The sequence below is a fragment of the Schistocerca americana genome, chromosome 1, assembly GCF_021461395.2.
Source record: "Schistocerca americana isolate TAMUIC-IGC-003095 chromosome 1, iqSchAmer2.1, whole genome shotgun sequence".
Lineage (NCBI taxonomy): Eukaryota > Metazoa > Arthropoda > Insecta > Orthoptera > Acrididae > Schistocerca > Schistocerca americana.
This window is the reverse complement of record NC_060119.1, coordinates 1,055,569,885-1,055,592,510: the sequence shown is the minus strand read 5'-3', so window position 1 is coordinate 1,055,592,510 and position 22,626 is coordinate 1,055,569,885. Positions and strand designations below refer to the sequence as shown.

General features: G+C 42.6%; 1 protein-coding gene across 1 annotated transcript in view; it reads right to left on the bottom strand.

The window, feature by feature from the left end:
- LOC124596256 (polycystin-2-like) overlaps positions 1-20,683 on the bottom strand; it is a 74,976-nt gene extending 54,293 nt beyond the window's left edge. Inside the window, exons 1-3 of the mRNA XM_047135333.1 lie at positions 20,565-20,683; positions 17,210-17,422; positions 9,241-9,361 (exon numbers count right to left, since the gene is read on the bottom strand). Of these exons, the coding sequence (XP_046991289.1) occupies positions 9,241-9,361; positions 17,210-17,422; positions 20,565-20,683 (453 nt within the window). The remainder of the gene's footprint in view (positions 1-9,240; positions 9,362-17,209; positions 17,423-20,564) is intronic.
- Between the last annotated feature and the right edge of the window lie 1,943 nt (positions 20,684-22,626).

Below are 22,626 nucleotides of genomic sequence, written 5' to 3'. Positions count from 1 at the left end.
TGAATACTGCAGCATCGCTAATCGCCACATTTATATGAGAAAATCCATCACTGGAATCATTGTATAAAGCTAATAATTACACGAATAAGAGGGTCTTAAAATAATTTGAAGATTCTACATTTAAATGCCAATGTTTTTACTGTTTAATGGTATTAATGAATAATAACAAAAGTCAAGCTGTTGTGCTCTGTGGAGTACGCTTGCCACAAAATAACATGTAAAACTAACTTCCCCTCGATTTTCCACACTTGTCTGATTTTTCAGGAATAAGGCTTGTATTACGGTGCATTTGTCTTCAAGACGTTGCCTACAGACACAAGTAGGAAATATGGAAAATTATAAGCCTAAAAAAATTAAAAGTATATTTTAGAATGAATTACATCAGTTAAGTATTCTAATACAGTGGATTGGGGATTTAAGTCTCAATTAATTCTACAGATATCGATATTCCAGCAAAAACTGGCCTTCCTTTCCATTACTGTACATTGATTTGTAAGTTTTTTCAAACATATATTGTAATTTGTTAACAACTTCATAAGCAAATGATAGAATCATGGAAACACTATATATTCCTATATCGTTTCGATAAGCAGAAATGCATATTTTTTTCTACTGGATAGGCAGCTTTTTGTGCTTTCATCTTGAAAGGGAGAGGAGTGTTCCAACAGCCAACTGCGTACGTGATGCTCATCTACTGCATTGTCGCTGGAAGCGGTTCTCCTGACTCCTCCACCAGGAGCTCAAGCACATGGAAGTCACGTGAGTATAAAACTGTGTGGAGTTCGCCACTGGTAAATACAGCTGTACATTTTAGCTTCTTGTGCGTCTTGTGTACCAAATGCCAGACTGTACAATCTCTCCAGGTGCTGGCCCGCCATGATGATGATGAATGTTTAGATTAGATTGGATTCAGTTTTTGTTCCATAGACCCAAAAATGAGATGATTCTCGTGGGTGTGGAACAAGTCAGAAAGTATAACGTAAAAAAGCATGAAACACTTGAATATAATACTCACTAATCTGTTTATTTGTCAGGAGATTGTCAAAATACGTGAATACATGACAGTAAACTGGAACTGCAAATATTTACAGAATTAATACACTGTAAGAATGAAACATAGTTATTCACATTTATTATTTATCATAGACAAAATACCTAACCTTGACTGCTGCTGTCAAAATTGAAATCTAACAGACATTTTTACTGAAGCTGGTCGTACAGCTCCTGTTAAGATATTCATCTATAGAGTAGATGGAGTTGCTTATCAAAATGTTTTTCAAACTCTGTCTAAACTGTGTTTTATCTGAAACCAGTTTTTTAATAGTTGCTGGAAATTTATTAAAAATGTGTGTTCCTGCATATTGGACTCCTTTTTGGACCAAAGTAAGTGATTTTAGGTCTTTATGTATATTGTTTTTATCCTTGTATTGACACTATGAATTGAGCTATTGGTTGGAAACAGAGATATATTACTTGCAACAAATTTCATTAAGGGATAAATATACTGAGAAACAGTGGTTAGAATACAAAGTTCCTTGAACAGGTTCCTACATAAATTTACACCACAAACGAGTCTTATTACATGCTTTTGCACGCTAAAAACCTTTGCTTGGTTTGATGAGTTACCCTGGAATGCGATCTCCATGTAACATAATTGAATTAAAGTAAGCAAAGTATGCAAGTTTTTTTATATTTATACCTTCTACATCTGGCATCATCGTCATTGCAAATACAGACTTGTTTAAGTGCTCCAGCTGTTCGGTTATATGCCCTTTCAAACTGAATTTATTATCTAGTTGTAATCCCAGAAATCTAACACATTCATACACATTTTGGAAGGAAATCTCTTGCACGTTCTGAAGTGCATATAGTGGGTCTTTTCGAAGTTAAATGACAGTGAATCAGCAGTAAATCATTTATTAATGTCAGTCAAAATTTGATTAGCATCCATTTCTAAATCTGTACGTGACTTGCTACTTATTGAAATGTTTGGATCATCTGCAAACAAAACAAACTTTCCATCTGGCAATGTAACAGACGAGAGGTCATTAATGTATACAAGCAAAAGCAACATATCCCAGATGGAAACTTGAAAACTCTGCGAAATTAATTCCCACCCAGATGAAGACTGGCTGCTTACTGCACAAGTACTTTGCAACGACGTCCGTTGTTTCCGGTTAATTATGTAAGACTCGCACCATTTCTCAGTACTTCCGGTTACACCATAATATTCTAATTTACTTAAGAGAATGCTGTGATTCACACAATCAAAGGCTTTTGACAGGTCACAGAAAATGCCAGAAGCCTCTAATTTGTTATCTAATGAATTAAGTACATTCTCACTGTAAGTATAAATACCTTTATATCGGAACACTCAATGAACCCAAACTGTGACTTGGATAACATATTATTTGCAGTCAGATGGTTAAGGAGATACTTGAACACAATCTTTTCAAATATTTTTGAAAACGGCAGCAAGACTGAAACTGGTCAGTAGTTTGATGGTATTTATTTCTCCTCCTTATCGTAAAGGTGGTTAAATTCACCATATTTTAGTCAGTCTGGAAATGTTCTGCTGATAAGAGACTGGCCGGACAAATAACTGAAGACAGTACTCAACTCGCATGAGCACTCTTTGATTAACGTCTTTTGATATTTTAACCATAACCACTACATTTATGATGGATGCTATTTCTCTGGGAGAAGACTAGTCTCAGATACTCGATTGCTATGTTTACCGAACTTGATACCCCAAACTGCCAGTAACAGAAACAAAGCACTTGTTTAACAGGTCTGCTACACTTCCTGTAATTATTACCAATGTCTCATTTAGTTTTAGAACTATCTGTTTCCCTTGCCTTTTGGCCCCATCTATCTCTGTCTTCACTATATTACATCAGGATGAACCTCATTTTTCTGTCAATTTCTGGATATCTCCAGTTTCAATCAGGGGATGTTTGTCTGAACCGTGTACATTAAAATTTGCTTTCTGGCAGCCTGTTTTATCAATGTGAATGTCATTTTCAGCCTGTATCTGAAAATCTTTTATTTCTGTCCTGCCTACTCTAAAAACTGCTGTTCTGTCACTTGTAATCACTGGTTCTTTACCACTTGTGATGATGCCCCCCCCCCCCTTAAGTTATTTGCTGTTAGCCCAGATAGTTTTCTCTTCCCTTTCCTGTTGAGGCGAAGGCCATGCCTAGAATAGTCCCACCTACTGATAAAGTCAACAGGAACCTCACCAATATGATTCCATACCAGATCCAAGTAGCTGTTCCATCACTAAATTAACCGTCCCTACAGAGGGTTTTAAATGAGGCCATTCATGGACAGACACAAGCCCAACACCAGAATGTCTCATTGCTGAAACTATCTTTACTGGGTCACCATCAATTGAATAATTAGAGTCCCTATCTATGCTGTTGCCCGTCCCATCCACTATTACCATGTTGTCTTCCTTTGTGAAGTCTTTGCAAAGTGAACCTACATCCTTCATCACCTGACTCAAACTTGTAATCTATTCATTCTCCTCAGAGGCTCCATACACGGATACATCCGTAGTGTGTTGTGAGAAGAACCCCGACTCATCTTAAAAGACGAAGCGGTGCCACTCTATATGTCCAGAGCTGTCGTTGAACGCACCATTTTCGGCGCGCCTCCCTGCTGCTGCGCCAGAGAATGCTGCGACAATGGACGCCATGCTGACAGTCCGTGGTGCTCCAGACGCCATCGCTCTGGTCTTGTGGATATTTGTCTTACTGCAAACAAGCTCATTTCCTGAAACAAGGTACGTGATACGGCTGCACAATCCCACACAGCCGCTCGCACAATATGTCTGTTCTCTCGGGAGTTCGTTGCGTGCGGCAATTGACATGTTGCTTAGAGTTGAGTACAACCCTCTTGAACCCATCAATCTTGTATTCACGTGACAGGCGTGTAATCCAGACCAATGCGAATAGTGAGTTCGAAAAAGTTCAAAGGAGGTCAGATGATATGCGGATCGGGATGGTAATAATTAAAACAAAGGCATTTTTCGTTGTGGCTGAATCTTCTCATGAAATTTCAATCATAAATTTTCTCATCCGAATGCGAAAATATTTTGTTGGCATCCATCCACATACGGAGAAATGATCATCATAATAAGATGGATCAGAACTTGCACGGGAAAGATTTAAGCGTTTGTTTCCCTGCTCACTGTTCGAGAGAGAAGCGGTAGAGAATAGCTAGAAGGTGGTTCGATGAACCCTCTCCCAGGCACCTAAGTGTGAATTGTGGAAGAATCATGTACATGTAGATCAACAAAGAACTACAGCCTCCAAAGACTTCGCTCCTGCCTCTGTCGAATATTAACACGTACTGGTAGATCTTTCTTCTTCTCACATGGAGCCTAAAACCATTTCTCATAAACATTTCTGAGTAAGAAACCAGCAGCGTGATATTTCTATATAAAAATGTTGATGGTGTTACGCAATCCTAAATCGTGCTAGTAGGCTGAAACGTTAATTATTTGCATATCCAGAGATGTAGACCTCATGCAGTTCGACGATGTTGCATGCCGCCCTCATTATTTGCAGTTTTAATGGCCGGTAGTGTAGTAGGTTAGTGACGTCCAGAATATGACAAAAGCTAAGAGTTGAAAACAATTTCAGGTAACATAAAAAGAATCAAAGAATCATGTCGTTGTGTAGATCAGAGGCAGACGAAGGCTTCTCGGGGCTTATCTATTGCGAGAAACAACCACCCGTCCCTCCCTCCCTGAAAATCCGACCGCCATCCGATACGAGAAGTGAGTAAAAGAATGGAACAATCAACAATTACTTTCTGAGCAGACAAACGTGCAAGTATAGGGGGCATAGAACTAACAGCGTAGCAAATGCCACAAAAAGATATGAAAGATAACAAAAGTAAGGTAAAAGGGAATGACCCGGGCAGTAACTGTATCAGACACAGACTATGTCAGAAATTTCGAATTTTAGTAATTGAAGCCTGTTTGTTTGGGGCGTGCATTAAAGCTGGTGAGAAATCGTGCAAACGACGAAACGCAGAGCTTGAACTGTAGCTACTAGTCGTGAGAAAACCCTCTCTCACATTAACCTTTCAGGTCTGAATTTTTGCCACGAAAACATCTAAAATTGGTTGAAGATGCATGAATATACGAGTAGCTTCTCTGCTATCACTGATCACTCCATTAATTACGAAAAAAATAGCTACAGCTATGCAGGTAGCTACTCTTTATGAAGGAACGAAACAAAAACATCCAAAAGGAACATACTGAGACAAAAATAGAGACAATATAACAGTAATACTTTAATCCACTACAATCAGAGGACGACCCTATCTTGATTGAATCTTTATGTTTTAGTTCTTCTTTCCTTTGTTTTAGGTGGTAACTTGAATAGTCATCTTTCATGTCATTTGGCTCAATCCCTCTCAGTTAAATAACAGTACTGGATATCTGTTCGTCTGTAGGCAATTAATAAACGGTACACTTCACATGAAGGTAAAAGTCTTTATGGGTCCGCACAGCAACTACATCAATAACTGTAATCCCATAACCTACTCTTGTACATGGTGTGTCAAAAAGAATTATCCGATTTAAAAAAAAAAATCATAACTATTATGTAATTATAGACAAGTGCGTGAACAGTGTACTGTTGGAAAAAAGTAAACTCTTGAGTTTTACATGGTTTCCGCTAGGTAGCAGCAGTGCGCGCCCACTTCAGTTGTGAAAATGGTGTCGGGACCATAGAAAGCGTTTGGCGTTCTACGTTTTGCGCAGTGCGTGTCAGTAATAACTGTTCAGCGTGGCTTTCGTGGACCCTTCTACAGTACAGAGCATTAGACGAAGGCATGAACAATTCAGAGAAACAGGTTGTTTGTGTAAAGGCAAATCGCCGGACTGTCCCCGATTATCGCCCGTCTGGCGTGTGTTGCGTCGACGGTTACACATGAAACCACACAAAATTCAGCTACTGCGAGCTCTTCGTGAAGGTGGCAAACAACGACATGTGGAGTTCTGTAATTTCGTTCGTGGCAAGATGGAGGATGACAATTTTCTCCCATGCTTAGTGTTTAGAGGCGAGGCAAAATTTTGTTTTAAATGGAAAGGTGAACCGTCATAATGTGAGAATATGGGGCAAGGAACAGACACTTGAAATTGTACAACATGAGAGGGACTCTCCAAAATTTAATGTGTTTTGTGCAGTTTCACGGGAAAAGGCGTATGGTCCATGTTTCTTTGCCGAGAACTTATCTCGATATGCTTGAGAACTTTCTTTTCCCACAGTTGTAGACTGATTCGAAAGACTTTATTTACCAATAGGATGGGGCACCGCCACACTGGCATCTGGAAGTGCGGGAATTTTTAAATCAAAGGATTACTGAACGATGGATCGGTGACACTGGACCAAATGATTCATCCTTCCATTACTGGCCTCCAAGTTCACCGGACCTGGCTGTATGTGATTATTTCTTGTGGGGGTTCAATAAAAGACTATTTATATGCCTTCGTTACCAACAACAATGAATGAACTGAGACATCGCTTAACAGCAGCTGTGGATACTGTAACTCAAGACATGCTCGCTGCAGTGTGGGAACAATTGAATACCGCATTGACATTTGTCGTGCATCTGAAGGGCGGAATATGGAACACCTATGAAAAGGTGCGAAAAAAAAACCATTTTGAGTTTTCCGCTCATTAAAAAACCAAATTCACTGTATATGGTTATTAGTTTCAAAAGTATAGACGTGCAATGGGATGATTGTTCTTGGTACACCTTGTATTATCGTGCCGCTAGTTACTGTCCGTAAAGCATTCCCAACAACCACACACACTACGATCCGCGCAGCGCGATAGGTACCAATATACTGTCTGCTGGAGAGCGGGTTCTTTACGGTACTGGTCGTCTGCAAAGTTCCTAACGGAGATGTGTGGAGCAACCTGCAAGCTGAGGTAGCTACAACACACTTTCATAAGGCAAAGAAAAAAAAATTAACTTATTTGTGCTACGACATGCCTGCCGCTCGAAACGGAATTGCACTTTCTGTACGTAAGTTTTCTTCAGGGATGAGAAAAACTGACTGGTTAAAAGCGATACCGGCATTTTAGTTCGGAATAGTCAGTATTTGTTTGATCTTGGTTATAATAGTTTTTTTTATTTTTTTACTAATAACTGGCTAAAAATACCGGTACATCAAATTGACACAGCATCAGTGCTAAATTTTTTGGTTTTTAAATAAAATCTTTTTTTTAAAAAATGTGTAATGTTTGCTTGTAAAATTTCTGTTGTTTGGAAATACCGGGTTATTTCAGAAAATGAGAAAAGCTATCACTATATTATTATAACAACATTGTTAGTTAGAAACGATCAACAAACAAGTGACGTAAGAATCGGTACAGCATTGCTGAGACAATAATGTACCTGTTGCCGTGTGGCGTGGTATATTAGACGATGTTCAAGCAAGTGCAGTATCCAAAACTTGTCCCCGCCTGGTCTATGCGGTAGTTTCTGAATGTAGTCGCCGGATATCGATTGTATAGCAGAATGGCGCCATCCTTAGCCACGACGTTTTTTACGGTGTTTGGTAGTAATGAAGGACAATGTTCCATTTGCTTTAAAAGACTGGAAACACGAGGTGGCACAAGAAACTTACGATATCATACAACGAGAAAAATGCACAATGTTTCCTAGAAGAAAAGGTAAATTAGATATACTCACAATTCCATTGACGTACTATAAACAATAAAAATGAAACAACCAGAAGTCGGTTATTTTGAGCAGTTTTAACAGTCAGGTTAACTGCAGGTGAAACAAACCGGTATAGCCGGGAACCAACTCAGCTGTCCCTGATTTCCATCGTGGCTGGATACTGGTGTGCCGGCTGTTGTTGCAAGATGACTGCTGCCTCTAGGAGGGGGGTGACCGGTCGGTTTCCAGGTGGGCGGCATTGCCTTAGATCCAGAGCCGCCGCCTGTGGTGGAAGTCGGTGTACTGCGACTGGTGGTGGCCCGCATTTCGGCGGTATCTTCTACTCTCAGGTACGATAGAGACTGCTGTGTCTACTCCTTTAATACCAGGAGTGTCCTATCATTTCATCCCCAACTGTGTATGCGCCTTGGTAGGGCGGTCCCAGTTATCTGCGTAGCGTGCCGTGTCGGAGTAACTTCTTCGTCTTTGCCAGGCCTTTAAAAACAAAAGTAGCTGATTTCCATGCCGTGTAGTACCACACGGTCCCATGGCCTCCATTTATCTATGGAGATGGCGCTGAAATCTTGAGTAGAGCGCGGAGGGGCGGGTTGCTGCTCAAAAAACTATCCTGGTAGATGCAGAGGTTCGCCTACACCAGCTCCCCTGGTAAAGCCTGCAGCACTGCGCAGTCCCAACAGCACTACTTGGAGGGCCTCAGTCCACGAAACCGTTCTGTGGCAGATTATAACGGCTTTCAAGGGAAGTTGTAGGTGCTTCACAATGCCGCTGCGGCGGCTGGTCCCGGCGGAGGTTCGAGTCCTCCCTCGGGCATGGGTGTGTGTGTTTGTCCTTAGGATAATTTAGGTTAAGTAGTGCGTAAGCTTAGGGACGACCGTAGCAGTTAAGTCCCATGAGATTTCACACACATTTGAACATTTGAAGAATGCCGCTGCGGCTGCCGGATGTGGTGGAGTCCTTGTCATGTGTATCCCATACAGCAGGGCCTCTGCTCGAAATGTTTTTGCCTCCCACTGACGACCCTGGTCACTTGCTGCGGACAGCCAAATCGTGAAATTCAACCTCAGACGAATACATGCGCCACATCTTCAGCAGTTTGTGTTTCCAGTGTAAATACCTCTGGCCATCTGATGTACTCGTATTTGTGGATCACCGTGAGACAGCACCAGTAGCTATGTGTGATCAGGAGTGAACCTACCAACTACAGATGTATATGTGAGAATCGTGCCTCTTGCGAGGTCGAAACTTCCGAAAGGAACCCGTTGATACCATGTTACTTTGAACTTCTGGCAGGAAATGCAGGCCTTAGTCCTTGTACGGCATCCCTTCTGTACACAGACCACACAAAACGCTGCGTTCGTAGCGCCCTCGTAGTGGAGATTCCCAGGTGGTTTAGTCTATGTAGACCGTCGTAAACCAGTCGTCACAAAGGGGCAGGCGCATACAGCTGCTGTCGGCCTGCTGACTTGTCGCAATGTATCAGCTCCTCTGTGCCTGGCTGTGGCACGCGATCCAAGTACTGGGCTCTCTTGCCTTTCGGTAGGTCCTTAACCCCTCGTCGTCATTTTGCGCTGCCTCCAGCTCGCCGAAATCCACATACGTGGAAATGCTTTCCACAACAGCCAAAGTGTCGGCAGTGACATCAATTGCGAAGCTGCGAAATAAAATAAAGTTGTTTGATTTCCACTGGGGGACAATTATTTCATGGCTGCGGAAATGCGAAAGACCCTGGATGACTGTATATACAGGGTGGTCCATTGATAGTGACCAGGCCAAATATCTCACGAAATAAGCATCAAACGAAAAAACTACAAAGAACCAAACTCGTCTGGCTTGAAGGGGGAAACCAGATGGCGCTATGGTTGGCCCGCTAGATGGCGCTGCCATAGGTCAAAAGGAAATCAACTGCGTTTTTTTTTAAAATAGGAGCCCCCATTTTTATTACGTATTCGTGTAGTACGTAAAGAAATATGAATGTTTTAGTTGGACCATTTTTTCCGCTTTGTGATAGATGGCGCTGTAATAGTCACAAACGTATAAGTGCGTGGTATCACGTAACATTCCGCCAGTGCGGCCGGTATTTGCTTCGTGATGCATTACCCGTGTTAAAATGGACCGTTTACCAATTGCGGAAAAGATCGGTATCGTGTTGATGTATGGCTATTGTGATCAAAATGCCCCACGGGCGTGTGCTATGTACGCTGCTCGGTATCCTGGACGACATCATCCAAGTGTCCGGACCGTTCGCTGGACAGTTACGTTATTTAAGGAAACAGGAAGTGTTCAGCCACATGTGAAACGTCAACCACGACCTGCAACAAATGATGATGCCCAAGTAAGTGTTTTAGCTGCTGTCGCGGCTAAACCGCACATCAGTAGCAGACAAATTGCGCGAGAATCGGGAATCTGATAAACGTCGTTGTTGAAAATGCTACATCAACATCGACTGCACCCGTACCATATTTCTGTGCACCAGGAATTGCATGGCGACGACTTTGAACGTCGTGTACAGTTCTGCCACTGGGCACAAGAGAAGTTACGGGACGATAACAGATTTTTTGCTCGCGTTCTGTTTAGCGACGAAGCGTCATTCACCAACAGCGGTAACGTAAACCAGCATAATATGCACTATTGGGCAAGGGAAAATCCACGATGGCTGCGACAAGTGGAACATCAGCGACCTTGTTGGGTTTATGGTGCGGCATTATGGGAAGTAGGATAATTGGCCCCCAATTTATCGATGGCAATCTAAATGGTGCAATGTATGCTGATTTCCTACGTAATGTTCTACCGATGTTACTGCAAGATGTTTCACTGCATGACAGAATGGCGATGTACTTCCAACATGATGGATGTCAGGTACATAGTTCACGTGCAGTCGAAGCTGTATTGAATAGCATATTTGATGACAGGTGGATTGGTCGTCGAAGCACCATACCATGGTCCGCACGTTCACCGGATCTGACGTCCGCGGATTTCTTTCTGTGGTGAAAGTTGAAGGATATTTGCTATCATGATCCACCGACAACGCTTGACAACATGCGTCAGCGCATTGTCAATGTTAGTGCGAACATTACGGAAGGCGAACTACTCGCTGTTGAGAGGAATGTTACACGTATTGCCAAATGCTTTGAGGTTGACGGACATCATTTTGAGCATTTATTGCATTAATGTGGTATTTACAGGTAATCACGCTGTAACAGCATCCGTTCTCAGAAATGATAAGTTCACAAAGGTACATGTATCACACTGGAACAACCGAAATAAAATGCTCAAACGTACCTAAGTTCTGTATTTTAATTTAAAAAATCTACCTGTTACCAACTGTTCGTCTAAAATTATGAGCCATATGTTTGTGACTATTACAGCGCCATCTATCACAAAGCGAAAAAGGTGGTCCAACTAAAACATTCCTATTTCTTTACGTACTACACGAATATGTAATAAAAATGGGGGTTCCTATTTAAAAAAAACGCCGTTGATATCCGTTTGACCTATGGCAGCGCCATTTAGCGGGTCTACCATAGCGCCATCTGGTTTCCCCCTTGAAGGTAGACAAGTTTCGTTCTTTATAGTTTTTTTGTTTGCCGCTTATTTCGTGAGATATTTGGCCAGGTCACGATCAATGGACCATCCTGTATAGTGAAGGCATGCTCTGCCGCCACGAATCGGAGGTATCCAACTGCGTCATGTGCCACTAAAAATCCTGTGTAAAATGGTAGCCACTAGCATTGCGTCTCTGTGTTCTTCTTGGAGAATAAACCCAAAAGCTGCCAGTGGTCATTTACATTCTTTTGTAGCATGGCATCGACAGACAGCATGGAATGAGGGTTTCGAGAAAATCACTAGTGGGGCTATTGGATGTGCAAGGAGGTTGGCTTCAATGGGGCTGATCTGGCAGGCTTCAAATCCTGCCTGTAGTTCGATGAATGATGTAGTAACAGGCGTCTAATCCCGTACTTTGGGGCTGGCAAGGACAGCATGGAATGGCGCCTTGGCCTCAGTGGCTCAGTAATGCATCATTTTTGGGGACAGGTAAGCATCGTAACTGTTTTTCACGCAGATATTTCATTGCCAAAACCAAATACACCATGGCATCATGAAATATATACCTTGACTATTTTTTGACATAGTCGCCACCGACATTGAGACATTAGTCGTAGCATGTAATCAGTTTGAATAAACCACTCTGGTAAAGCTTGGTGCCCTGCGATGCAAGAAATGGTCGCGTATCCTGCTCCAGCTCAGCATTGTTTTCGAAGGGACATCAGGATAATGCGGATTTCAATGCAGGGAAAAGGTGACAGTCTGATGGGGCAAGATTGAGGCTGTAGCCTGGGTTATCCAATCCCTACCATCTGAAGTGATGAATGTGATCATGTGTGAGCCTTGCTGTGTGTGGTTTTGCGTTGTCATCCAAGGGTACATCACCTTCACTTAACGGCCCAGGTCTGTTTCATAGAATAGCAGACCTGTGTTTGGTGAGGTTGTTACAGTAGCGTGCCACATTGATGGTGCCTTGATGGAAGAAATCAAGGACAATCACATCTTTCGCATCCCAGAATACTGTGGCCATAATCTTTTATTTGGAGGTAGTTAGAAATTTTTCCTCAATGGTAAACTGGTTGCTTCCATGTTGTAGAGGTGGCCCTGGTTTCTGGAGTAATGTGGTGCACCCATGTCACATTGCCTGTGATGATTCTGAATGTGGATTCATTTCCCTCTTGTATGTACCACATCAATTGATCAACGCTGATTCCCATTCTTACACTCTTATGATCCAGGGTCAGGCTCCTCAGCACCAATATTGCAGACACGTTTTAGTAACCCAAATTATCATGAAGCATGTGATGGGCCTGAGCATGGCCAGTAGACTGTGTGGATGCCGAGTCGGACACCCTAACGAACCTTCCAATAATGCCGTGTCCTGTACGCTAGCAATGTTGTTTTCATTTGTGGCTATGGCTAGACGCTCACTTGGACCTTCATTCTCCACACTCTTCCTTCCATCTCTGAACACGCAACACCAGCGACCAACCATTACAGTGTCCCGGTGTAATGTTAAGCCCTCTCTATACAGCTTAAACGTTTTCGTCGACTTACTTGTTGAAGAATGCTGGTTCTGCTTTCTTGCAGCGTCGATGTTTTCTGCTAGCACCGGACGCTTCTCCGAAGATTTCACTGCTAGGAAGGGAAAATTTTCACTCTCTCGCTCTCTCTCTCTCTCTCTTCTTATTTAAAAAATACTCTACTCTTGGAATATCATTCAATGCACCAGAACATATTTATTTTCACTTTGTACAAAAAACAGCTAAACTTTATGACGTAAGCTCACACATTACTAAGCACCCAGAATCAGTTAATCACACATTTTTGAACACAATTAATACATAAGCTTTTATCGTGGCTGACTATCCACGTCCAGTCCACGTACTCTCAACAGCAGTTCAGCGTCTAATAAACAGTCACTATCTCGAGTCACTCCATTTGTTTTTCAACAATACAAATCTACATTACTCTTTGAAGCCGGCCACGGAGCTTCCGGGCCGTATTTGATTGTTCTTGGCAGGTCGCGCTGAATACTTGCCAGCGCCGACGAATTATCTCCCTTCCAGTTTCGCCTGCACAAACAATAAATGGGTGCAGTATTCCATGCTCATCCTTACGCCCTGCTTTAAAATAACGCGTGTTCGAAACGGCTGGAACATAAGTGTCTCCGGACGTTCGTAAAATTCTGGGGGCACTACACCATGTGATCAGAAATGACCTCTTCACCATAAACTCGCTGTAGGCATTCAAGGATAACGGACACACTAGTCTTATGTGCCCATTCATACACTTCCATTGGGGACCACACTGTCAGTACACATTCATCTGCCATCATGATGCATACACAAATAACCTCGAGCACGCCAACCTGCTGCTATTCTCTCTTCTTGAGCGCCCTGTGTATTCGTCATTTGCCGGCCGGTGTGGCCGTGCGGTTCTAAGCGCGTCAGTCTGGAACCGCGTGACCGCTACGGTCGCAGGTTCGAATCCTGCCTCGGGCATGGATGTATGTGATGTCCTTAGGTTAGTTAGGTTTAAGTAGTTCTAAGTTCTAGGGGACTGATGACCTCAGTAGTTAAGTCCTATAGTGCTCAGAGCCATTTGAACCATTTTGTATTCGTCATTTCTCCTCTGCTGACACTCCTTCTGTCATTGAATCACCAACGGGTGTGGATTCATATGGCATTCATATGTGTCACATGGGGAACCATATTCCCTTTTAGAAGCAATGACAAACTTACTTTCAGACTGTCACTTGCAAGTGCGGCAATGCACTCACTCAACTGGAGCATACAAAATCCTAGGAACGACACTTTGTTAGTACCATTGACATATTTAGCTGGATTTTTGAGGATTCCACAATCATCAAACCTTTGGAGAAAAATGCGTTGACCTCGTTCGTGTTTGTTTCAGGGTGACGATGCCACCAACACATCATCCACGTAAGCAAATCAGAAGTCTAGTCCACGCAAAATTTCACCAATAAAGCGGTGAAAAGTCTTTACTGCATTCTGTAGGTCATGCGGCACATATGGGAATTCAAGTAGTCCAAAGGTCGTAGTTATTGGAGTTTTATGGAGGTCCCCTGTTGCCATAGGTATTTTGTTAGAGGGTTTTACTACGTCCGACGTCGAGAAAATGGTATGCCACACCATGTAACATGCAAAAATTCCCGACAGGGCGAATAGGATACCGATCGACAGTTTTCCGGGCACTGAGTCCTCTAAGTCGCCACAAGGGAGGCAGTCATTCGGTTTCTTTGGTACCTGATGAAGGGGAGAAAACCCAGTTGCTCTCTGACGGTTATTCCATGCCTGCTTCAGTCACTACAGTACGGAGTTTGTTGGGGGCCAGCTGTCCAGGCTACGAGAAAACAGTAGTATCTGGCGTCGTCCTGATGTGATGCACTGTTGAGCAGCAGGGCGGTGACATCACTGAACTATGTCGCGTGGGTGATGGGAACTCGTTTTGTAGGCGCTGTGTTGTATGCAACCTTCGATGATGTGACGAGGTCCGAAATGGTAGTGTTCGGACATGCAGGCTGAGGTCGCAGGAGGACAGGGAATTTATCTCGATGACAGCGTGGATCACATCTGTGACTGTAAATCGCCACTTGAATGACATTCGTAAACCAGTGTTCAAATTTAAAGCCATGAGCCCACATGTAGCTATGAGTGAACGATTTAGAGTTACTAAGGAGGGGAGGCAACGACGTTAAGATCACTGTTTTACTTCAAACTTCGTACACCTTTAGTAGGCCATTAAAACAACAAAATGGCAAGTAGTAAGGTGCACTACTCTGGCAATTCCGAGATAATCGCAAGAGAAGTTTTACGCGTCTATTACGTAACTGATATATCTATGCGTAGGTAGTGGACGTCAGAGTTTATGTTGGTCCAAGGATTAGTGTTGGAGCTTCGTAAGTCGCGCGTATATGAGACTGTGGTTCGACTTCCACTCAAACCTTCATTTTTGTAGTACAAGTGTAAATAGTGTGATATTCAAAAATTTTGCACCTACACAGTTTGTTCTTGTTACATTGGCAACGTCTCACCGCGACGCCAAATGGGCCTTGCCTCTGTGTCTGCATCTCAAAGCGTCGAGGTCCTCTGCTGTTCTTAATATATATTAATGACTTGCCATTCTATATTCAAGAAGATGCAAAGCTGGTACTTTTTTCCGATGATACAAGTATAGCTATCACACCCAACAGACAAGAATTAACTGGTGAAATTGTAAACGATGTTTTTCAGAAAATCATTAAGTGGTTCTCTGCAAATGGGCTCTCATTAAACTTTGACAAAACGCATTATATACAGTTCCACGCAGTAAATGGAATGACACCATTAATAAATATAGACCTTGATGAGTAATCGGTAGCTAAGGTAGAATATCCAAAATTTCTAGGTGTATGCATTGATGACGGGTTGAACGGGAAAAAACACACCGAGGATTTGCTGAAACGTTTGAGTTCAGCTACTTTTGCTATTGGGGTCATTGCAAATTTTGGCGATATACATCTGAGTAAATTAGCTTACCACGCTTATTTTCATTCTCTGCTTTCGTATGGCATCATATTCTGGGGTAACTCATCATTGAGTAAAAGAGTGCGCATTGAAGGAGCTCATCCAAGATCATCCTGCAGACACTTATTTAAAGAGCTAGAGATCTTCACTGTAGCCTCACAATATATATATTCACTTATGAAATTTGTTATTAACAAATTCAAAAGTAATAGCAGTGTACATGGCTACAAACTAGGAGAAAGGATGATCTTCACTACTCAAGGTTAAATCTAACTTTGGCTCAGAAGGGGGTAAATTATGGAAATTAAAAGAATTTCTTAATGGCGACTCCTTCTACTCATTAGATGAATTTTTGGATGTAGTAAGTGGGTAATTTCCCCAACCCCCACAAAAAAATTAAGTGTAATGTAATATTTTGTGTAATGTAATATCTTGTATAGACACCTTTTATCAACCTGACACGTTTCACATCTTTACGAAGTGTCGTATTCGTGATCTGTGGAACAAGTACTAATCTAATCTAATCTAAAAGTAGTTCCAGGTACGTTACCAGATCGCATGTATAACGGATTTCGCAAATCATGACAGGAACGCATTTTCAAGAAAACTCTATACGCTTTTTTCATTTACTTGTGGATAGTTATAAATATGTTTGCTCGAATAATTAAATTTAATTAAAATGGTATGCAGTCAAAGAACACGAAATTTGCTAAATCTGAGTGGAATACACAAGTTTTTTTAAAAAAATTACATTACCTCTTAAATGTCATATAAATTAAACAGTATGAGCAGTGATGAAAAAAAATATAGATTAAAAATTATGTTTGAGCAGGAATCGAATCGTCGCCTCGTACATGTTCGTTTTACGTATCTCGAACTCTACCGTGAACTCTAACGCCAGTCCCCTACGTAGAGATACATTAGTTACGTAATAGACACGTAGAACTTCTCTTCCGATTTTCAAGAAACTGTCAGAGTAGTGCACCTTACTAATTGCACACTATGTTGTTTTAATGGCCTACTAAATGCGTACAAAGTATGAAGTAAATATGTGATCATAACGTCGTGACCTCCCCTTGCAATCCGCGCGCTGTCGTGGTTGCCACAGCAGGCACCTGGGGAACACACGCAAGTCAGACCCGTTACCCAGAGAAACTGCACATTAGTCGTCCTGTCTGTTATTACTGAACGTCACGGTGGTTGATGCTGGCGCTGCTGGCGGATTTACCTGCTGGGCGTGGGAGTCTGCCGTTCGCGTTTCTCGCACAGGAACGCACCTAAGTGCACTGTCGCCAAAACGTCGGTGGTAAAAACGCTGATTCCTGTAAGACAAGGGCGACGAGTGCTCGCTGCGTGGTATTGTGCAGTCTCATCGATTGTTGACCTGCCGTGTCAACTAGTCGAGACAATAGGTGATGTAGTGTCACCTGTCTCTGACGTTCGTTGTTGTAAACGCCTGCAGAGCGGCGCCCTCGGATGTTTCGTTCACTATCTCTGCCAGCTTGCTCAAGTTCGCATCTTGCGCTATCGAGAGCAGCGTGCAATATATCTCCGGCAGGTCAGACGTTCTGCTTGAGGAACCAATCAGTTGTTGCAAACACACTTTTCCAACATCACAAACGAAGAAGGCCCCTGGAGACCTGAGGAGACAACAGATTGATTACATTCTAGTGAAAGCACGTTTTAGGAAGCAGATAAAAGACTGCAGGAGCTATCCATCTGCAGACAGTGATCATAAACTGGTCCTGATGAAAAGTTCACTGAGGTTCAAACGTTTGAAGAAGAAGCCAGTAAAACTTAAATGGGAACTAGAAAACTGAAAACTGAGGGACTGGCAAAGCGCTATGCTCATGAAACAGACAACCTAGCTAAGAATTTTCAACGTGGTGGAGTAAATGAAGACTGGGCTCAAATTAAATCTGGTATATACAAAGCAGCACAAAAGATAGTTGGAATAACTGAACCCAGTAACAAGAGGAAATGGATTACAGCAGATATTATTGAGCTTATAGAAAACAGGAGATTATACAAAAATGCAACTGATGAACAAGGAAAAGCTGAATACAGAAGATAAGGAATTTAGTTAATAGAGAAGCTAGGAAAACAAAAGAAAATTTTCTTGAAGAAATATGCAGAGAAGTGAAAGAAAATATGCGAAACGGAAGAACTGATTTAGCCTACAGAACAGCAAATCAATTTTTTTAACAAACGTAAAACAGCATTCTCAGGCACAATAGAAAATAAAGAGGGGAAAATGCTGTTCGGTGAAGACATGGTGAAGAAATGGAAAGAATACATACAGGAGTTGTATGCCGAACACCTCTTTCGGAGGAAGTAATAGAAAGAGAAGAGCAAGTAGACAAAGATGACAAGGGAGATGACATTCTGCAAGAATTTGACAGAGCTCTAAAAGAACTACGGGACAACAAAGCAACGGGGATTGATGACATTCCTGCAGAACTAATAAAGAATGCTGGTGACAGTATGAAAATGATGCTGCTTAAACTTATTAGGTCCATCTATAACACAGGCGAGATACCGACAGCCGCGAGGGATTAGCCGAGCGGTCTGGGGCGCTGCAGTCAGAGACTGTGCCGCTGGTCCCGGCGGATGTTCGAGTCTTCCCTCGGGCATGGGTGTGTTTGTTCGTCCTTAGGATAAGTTAGGTTAAGTAGTGTGTGAGCTTAGGGACTGATGACCTTAGCAGTTGAGTCCCATAAGATTTCACACACATTTGAACATTTTTAGATACCGACAGACTTCCAGAAATGTATCATTGTTCCTATACCAAAGAAGGCAGCAGCTACAAAATGCGAACAGTACCAAACTCTAAGCCTAATATCAAATGCATCAAAAATTCTCATAAAAATAGTTATGAAGAGAATTGAAGAGAAGGTGGAGGATATGCTGAGTGAAGATCAGTTTGATTTCAGAAGGGGATTGCGGGCCGCGGTGGCCGAACGGTTCTAGGCGCGTCAGTCCGGAACCGGGCGACTGCTACGGTCGCAGGTTCGAATCCTGCCTCGGTCATGGATGTGTGTGATGTCCTTAGGTTGGTTAGGTTTAAGTAGTTCTTAGTTCTAGGGGACTGATGACCTCAGATGTTAAGTCCCGTAGTGCTCAGAGCCATTTGAACCATTTTTTTTTCAGAAGGGGATTCGGAACAAGAGAGGCGATTCTGGCACTGAGACTCGTTACCTAAAAGCAATTACAGAAAAATAAACCAACTTATATTGCCTTTGTAGACATGGAAAAGGCATTTGATAACGTTATCTGGCAAGAGATGTTCAGAGTGCTGAGGGAAAGTGGAATAAAGTACAAGTACATCCGTGTGATACTCAGTTTCTATAAGAATAAGTGGCAGTAATTAGGAACTGTCACCAGCAACAAGAAGCAAATATTAGAAAAGGGCTAAGGCAAGGATGTGCTCTCTCTCCTCTTACATTCAATGCTTACATCCAGGAAGCATTAGACAAAGTTCGAGAAACTACTGAGATGGGGATCAAAATTAATTGGCAGAAGATAGACATGCTACGTTATGCAGATGATATTGCTATAGTCACAGAGACAAAAGAAGATCTAGAGGAAGTTTTCAGAACAATGGAAAAAATTCTGTGCAATTAGTATGGAATGAGAATAAACAAGAAAAGACTAAACTAATGGTATGCAGTACAGGAGCAGAATATGAACCTCTGAGAATGAGGATTCGAAGAGAGGAGCTGGAAGTGATAGAGGAATTTACTTACCTGGAATGCAAAATCACAAGAGATGGTAGAAGCCGGAAAGAAATTGCGACCAGAATACAAAAGGCCAAAATTGCATTTAATCGGGTAAGGAACTTACTCACCAGCAACAACATCAGTCTGAAAATAAGGAAACATATCATGAAAGGTTTCGTTTGGAGTGTGGCCCTATAAGGATGTGAAACTTGGACAGTTGGAAGAGAAGAGAGACGACGGCCAGAGGCCCTGGAGATGTGGTGCTATAGAAGGATGATGAAGATCAGCTGGAGAGACAAAGTAACAAATGAAGAGGTGCTTAGAAGAGTGCAGGAAACCAGATCTCTGTGGAGGCACATCCAAACAAGAAGAGACAAACTTGCAGGGCACATCCTACGACACAAGAACATCATTGGAACAATAGCAGAAGGAGCTACTGAGGGAAGGAATTGGCGGGAGCGACCAAGAATATCAATAATGCAACAGATCATGAATGACGTTGGATGTAACACATACATGCAAATGAAGAGAGCAATGGCGCTCTGCTGCAAACCAATCTCAAGGTTGAACACTAAAAGAAAGAAGAAGGAGGTCAGACGTAGGAATGTGTCGGAGACGTCCGATACGGCCAGGGTGCGGAAGTGTGACGGCTTCCTGTTGGCAGTTTCCTCCCTGTGCAACAATTTCCTAAGCTCTGCATGTTACGGAGGGAAAGCGTTTTAGTAACTTGTACTTTCCTGTGGCAGGTGGTTCTGTCATAATGTTGCTAACCTAACTGGCGGAGCGACTATCTAATAGTGTCATCACATGTACATATTTGATAGAGTCTTGCGCGATCCCGGTGGTGACAAAATGGTTTTCGACGTGTGAACGAAAGTAACAGACAATGTGCCCAGATGACTGGCGCTTTAAATGCCGCGCGGTTCACCTGCACTGATGGGTCAATCCGGGGGGTGGTGACAGGTAATAAGACTCGCCAGATTTGTGGCTGCTTGGTTGCGCCCGGGGCGCTTGTAGGGTGGTGCTGTCCTCGACGGGCAGCTAGTAAATGACGACAGGGTACCTGGACACATGCTTTCCTAGCTGCGTGACTGCGGCAGCTCTAGCAGTTTCATCGTAGGCGATCCCTCTGCTTCTGGCCGTGTTCGTAGCTGCTGCTGGTTTCACTGTTGAGGCGGCCATTTCTTCCACGTGCTGCCGCTGCTGATGGCACGGTAGCTGCGGCTGTTGTTGTATCACTTGTTCCTGGTGCTTAGTTGTTGCTGTAGTTGTTCCAGTTGTTCTAGTTCCTGTTGTAACTGCTCCATGACACTTGCGTTGGTGTTACCACTTATCATGAACTTAAAAAGCCCTACACCTCACTTTAAGGTGAGATTCTTTCTTGATCTACACAACAACATAAATAACCGTAATCACATAATATGCTACTATCGTCCCGCTCGTTAATTTCCATAATGCGCGTCCCACAACCGCACACACTCCCATCCTTGAGCAGCAACAGGTAGCGATGCACTGTCTATTGGAGAGCGGGGTCTTTCTGTTGTTGTTGGTTCGCAGCATTGCCAAGGGATAGATGTGGAGTTACCTGTGATCTGAAGTAACTACACTTCATTTGATTTCTAAAGCGGTATTTTTTGCTTTCTCGCTGCCATATGGTAGGGCTTCACACTCTGTATTTTTATAAATTCTTTCAGTTATCGGTAACTACTTATGACAGAAGATACATGCGACATTCCTTAATTAAAGATACAAACTGACGTACGAAAAACTGTATGTTTTACAAAACGAGATTCTTACTACTTCTCAACAGAATCCCCAACAATATTAATTTATTTGTTTCAACAATGAACTTGTTTTTTAATTACTGATGCAAAGAAGTCTTTGTCTTGTTGTTTGAACCACTTTCCCACAAATTCTTTGACGGTACTGCTCTGTATACATTTTGTATTTGGATGTTTGCTTTTAAAGTCCCATATTTATATTCATGAATCGCACTACTCATTTTAAGTAATGACTAATGCATTATGGTGGCTTAAACCATTTTAACCTTTCATCCGTGAAACTGGTCCAAGACCAAAACCGGTAGAATTTGGGTTTAAAATAAAAACAGCTGATGGTTCAAATATGCATTTTACACGCTATTAACGGTTGTTAGCTCTAGTATTCCAGTGATGCCAAGTACAAAACTCCTCCTACAAACTGTTACATTTCTGTGTCAGCTTGACTCTCGAATTATTGAATATACCTCATGTCAACAAAATGGTAAAAATTACATAAAAGGAAGGAAGATCAGAACGTAAGGACGATGAGGCCGTTAGAGATGGAGAATATACACTCATCAAAAAAAGTTTTGCATCACCTCGGTTCAGAGAGTTCCGGAACCTGGAATAGAGATCAACATAAACATCGTTTCCGCCCTTTCAATTGCTAATGAAAACCACACAATGCATGTTGTACCACCACACAGCGAGACCTTCAGAGGTGGTGTCCCAGATTGCTCTACACACCGGTGTCTCTATTACTCAGTAGCACGTCCTCTTGCTTTGTTGCATGCCTGTTTTCGTCGTGGCATACTATCCACAAGTTCATCAAGGCACTGTTGGTCCAGATTCGGCGTAGATCCCTCAAGAGTGGTTGGTGGGTCACGTCGTCCATAAATAGCCCTTTTCAAACTATCCCAGGCATGTTCGATATGGTTCATGTCTGAAGAACATGCTGGCCACTCTAGTCGAGCGAAGTCGTTATCCTGAAGGAAGTCATTCACAAGACGTGCACGACTGGGGCGCGAATTGTTGTCCATGAAGACGAATGCCTCGCTAATATGCTGCCGATATGGTCGCATTATCGGTCGGACGATGGCATTCGGGTATCGTACAGCCGTTACGGCGCCTTCAATGACCACCAACAATGTACGTTGGTCCCACATAATGCCACCCAAAACAGCAGGCTGCACTCGCTGGCCAGTCTGTCTAAGGCGTTCAAGCCTGACCGGGCTGCCTCCAAACACGTCTCCGGCTATTGTCTGGTTGAAGGCACATGCGACGCTCATCAGTGAAGAGAACGTGATGCCAGTCCTGAGCGGTTAATTCGGCATGTTGTTGGGCCCCTCTGTACCGCGCTGCATG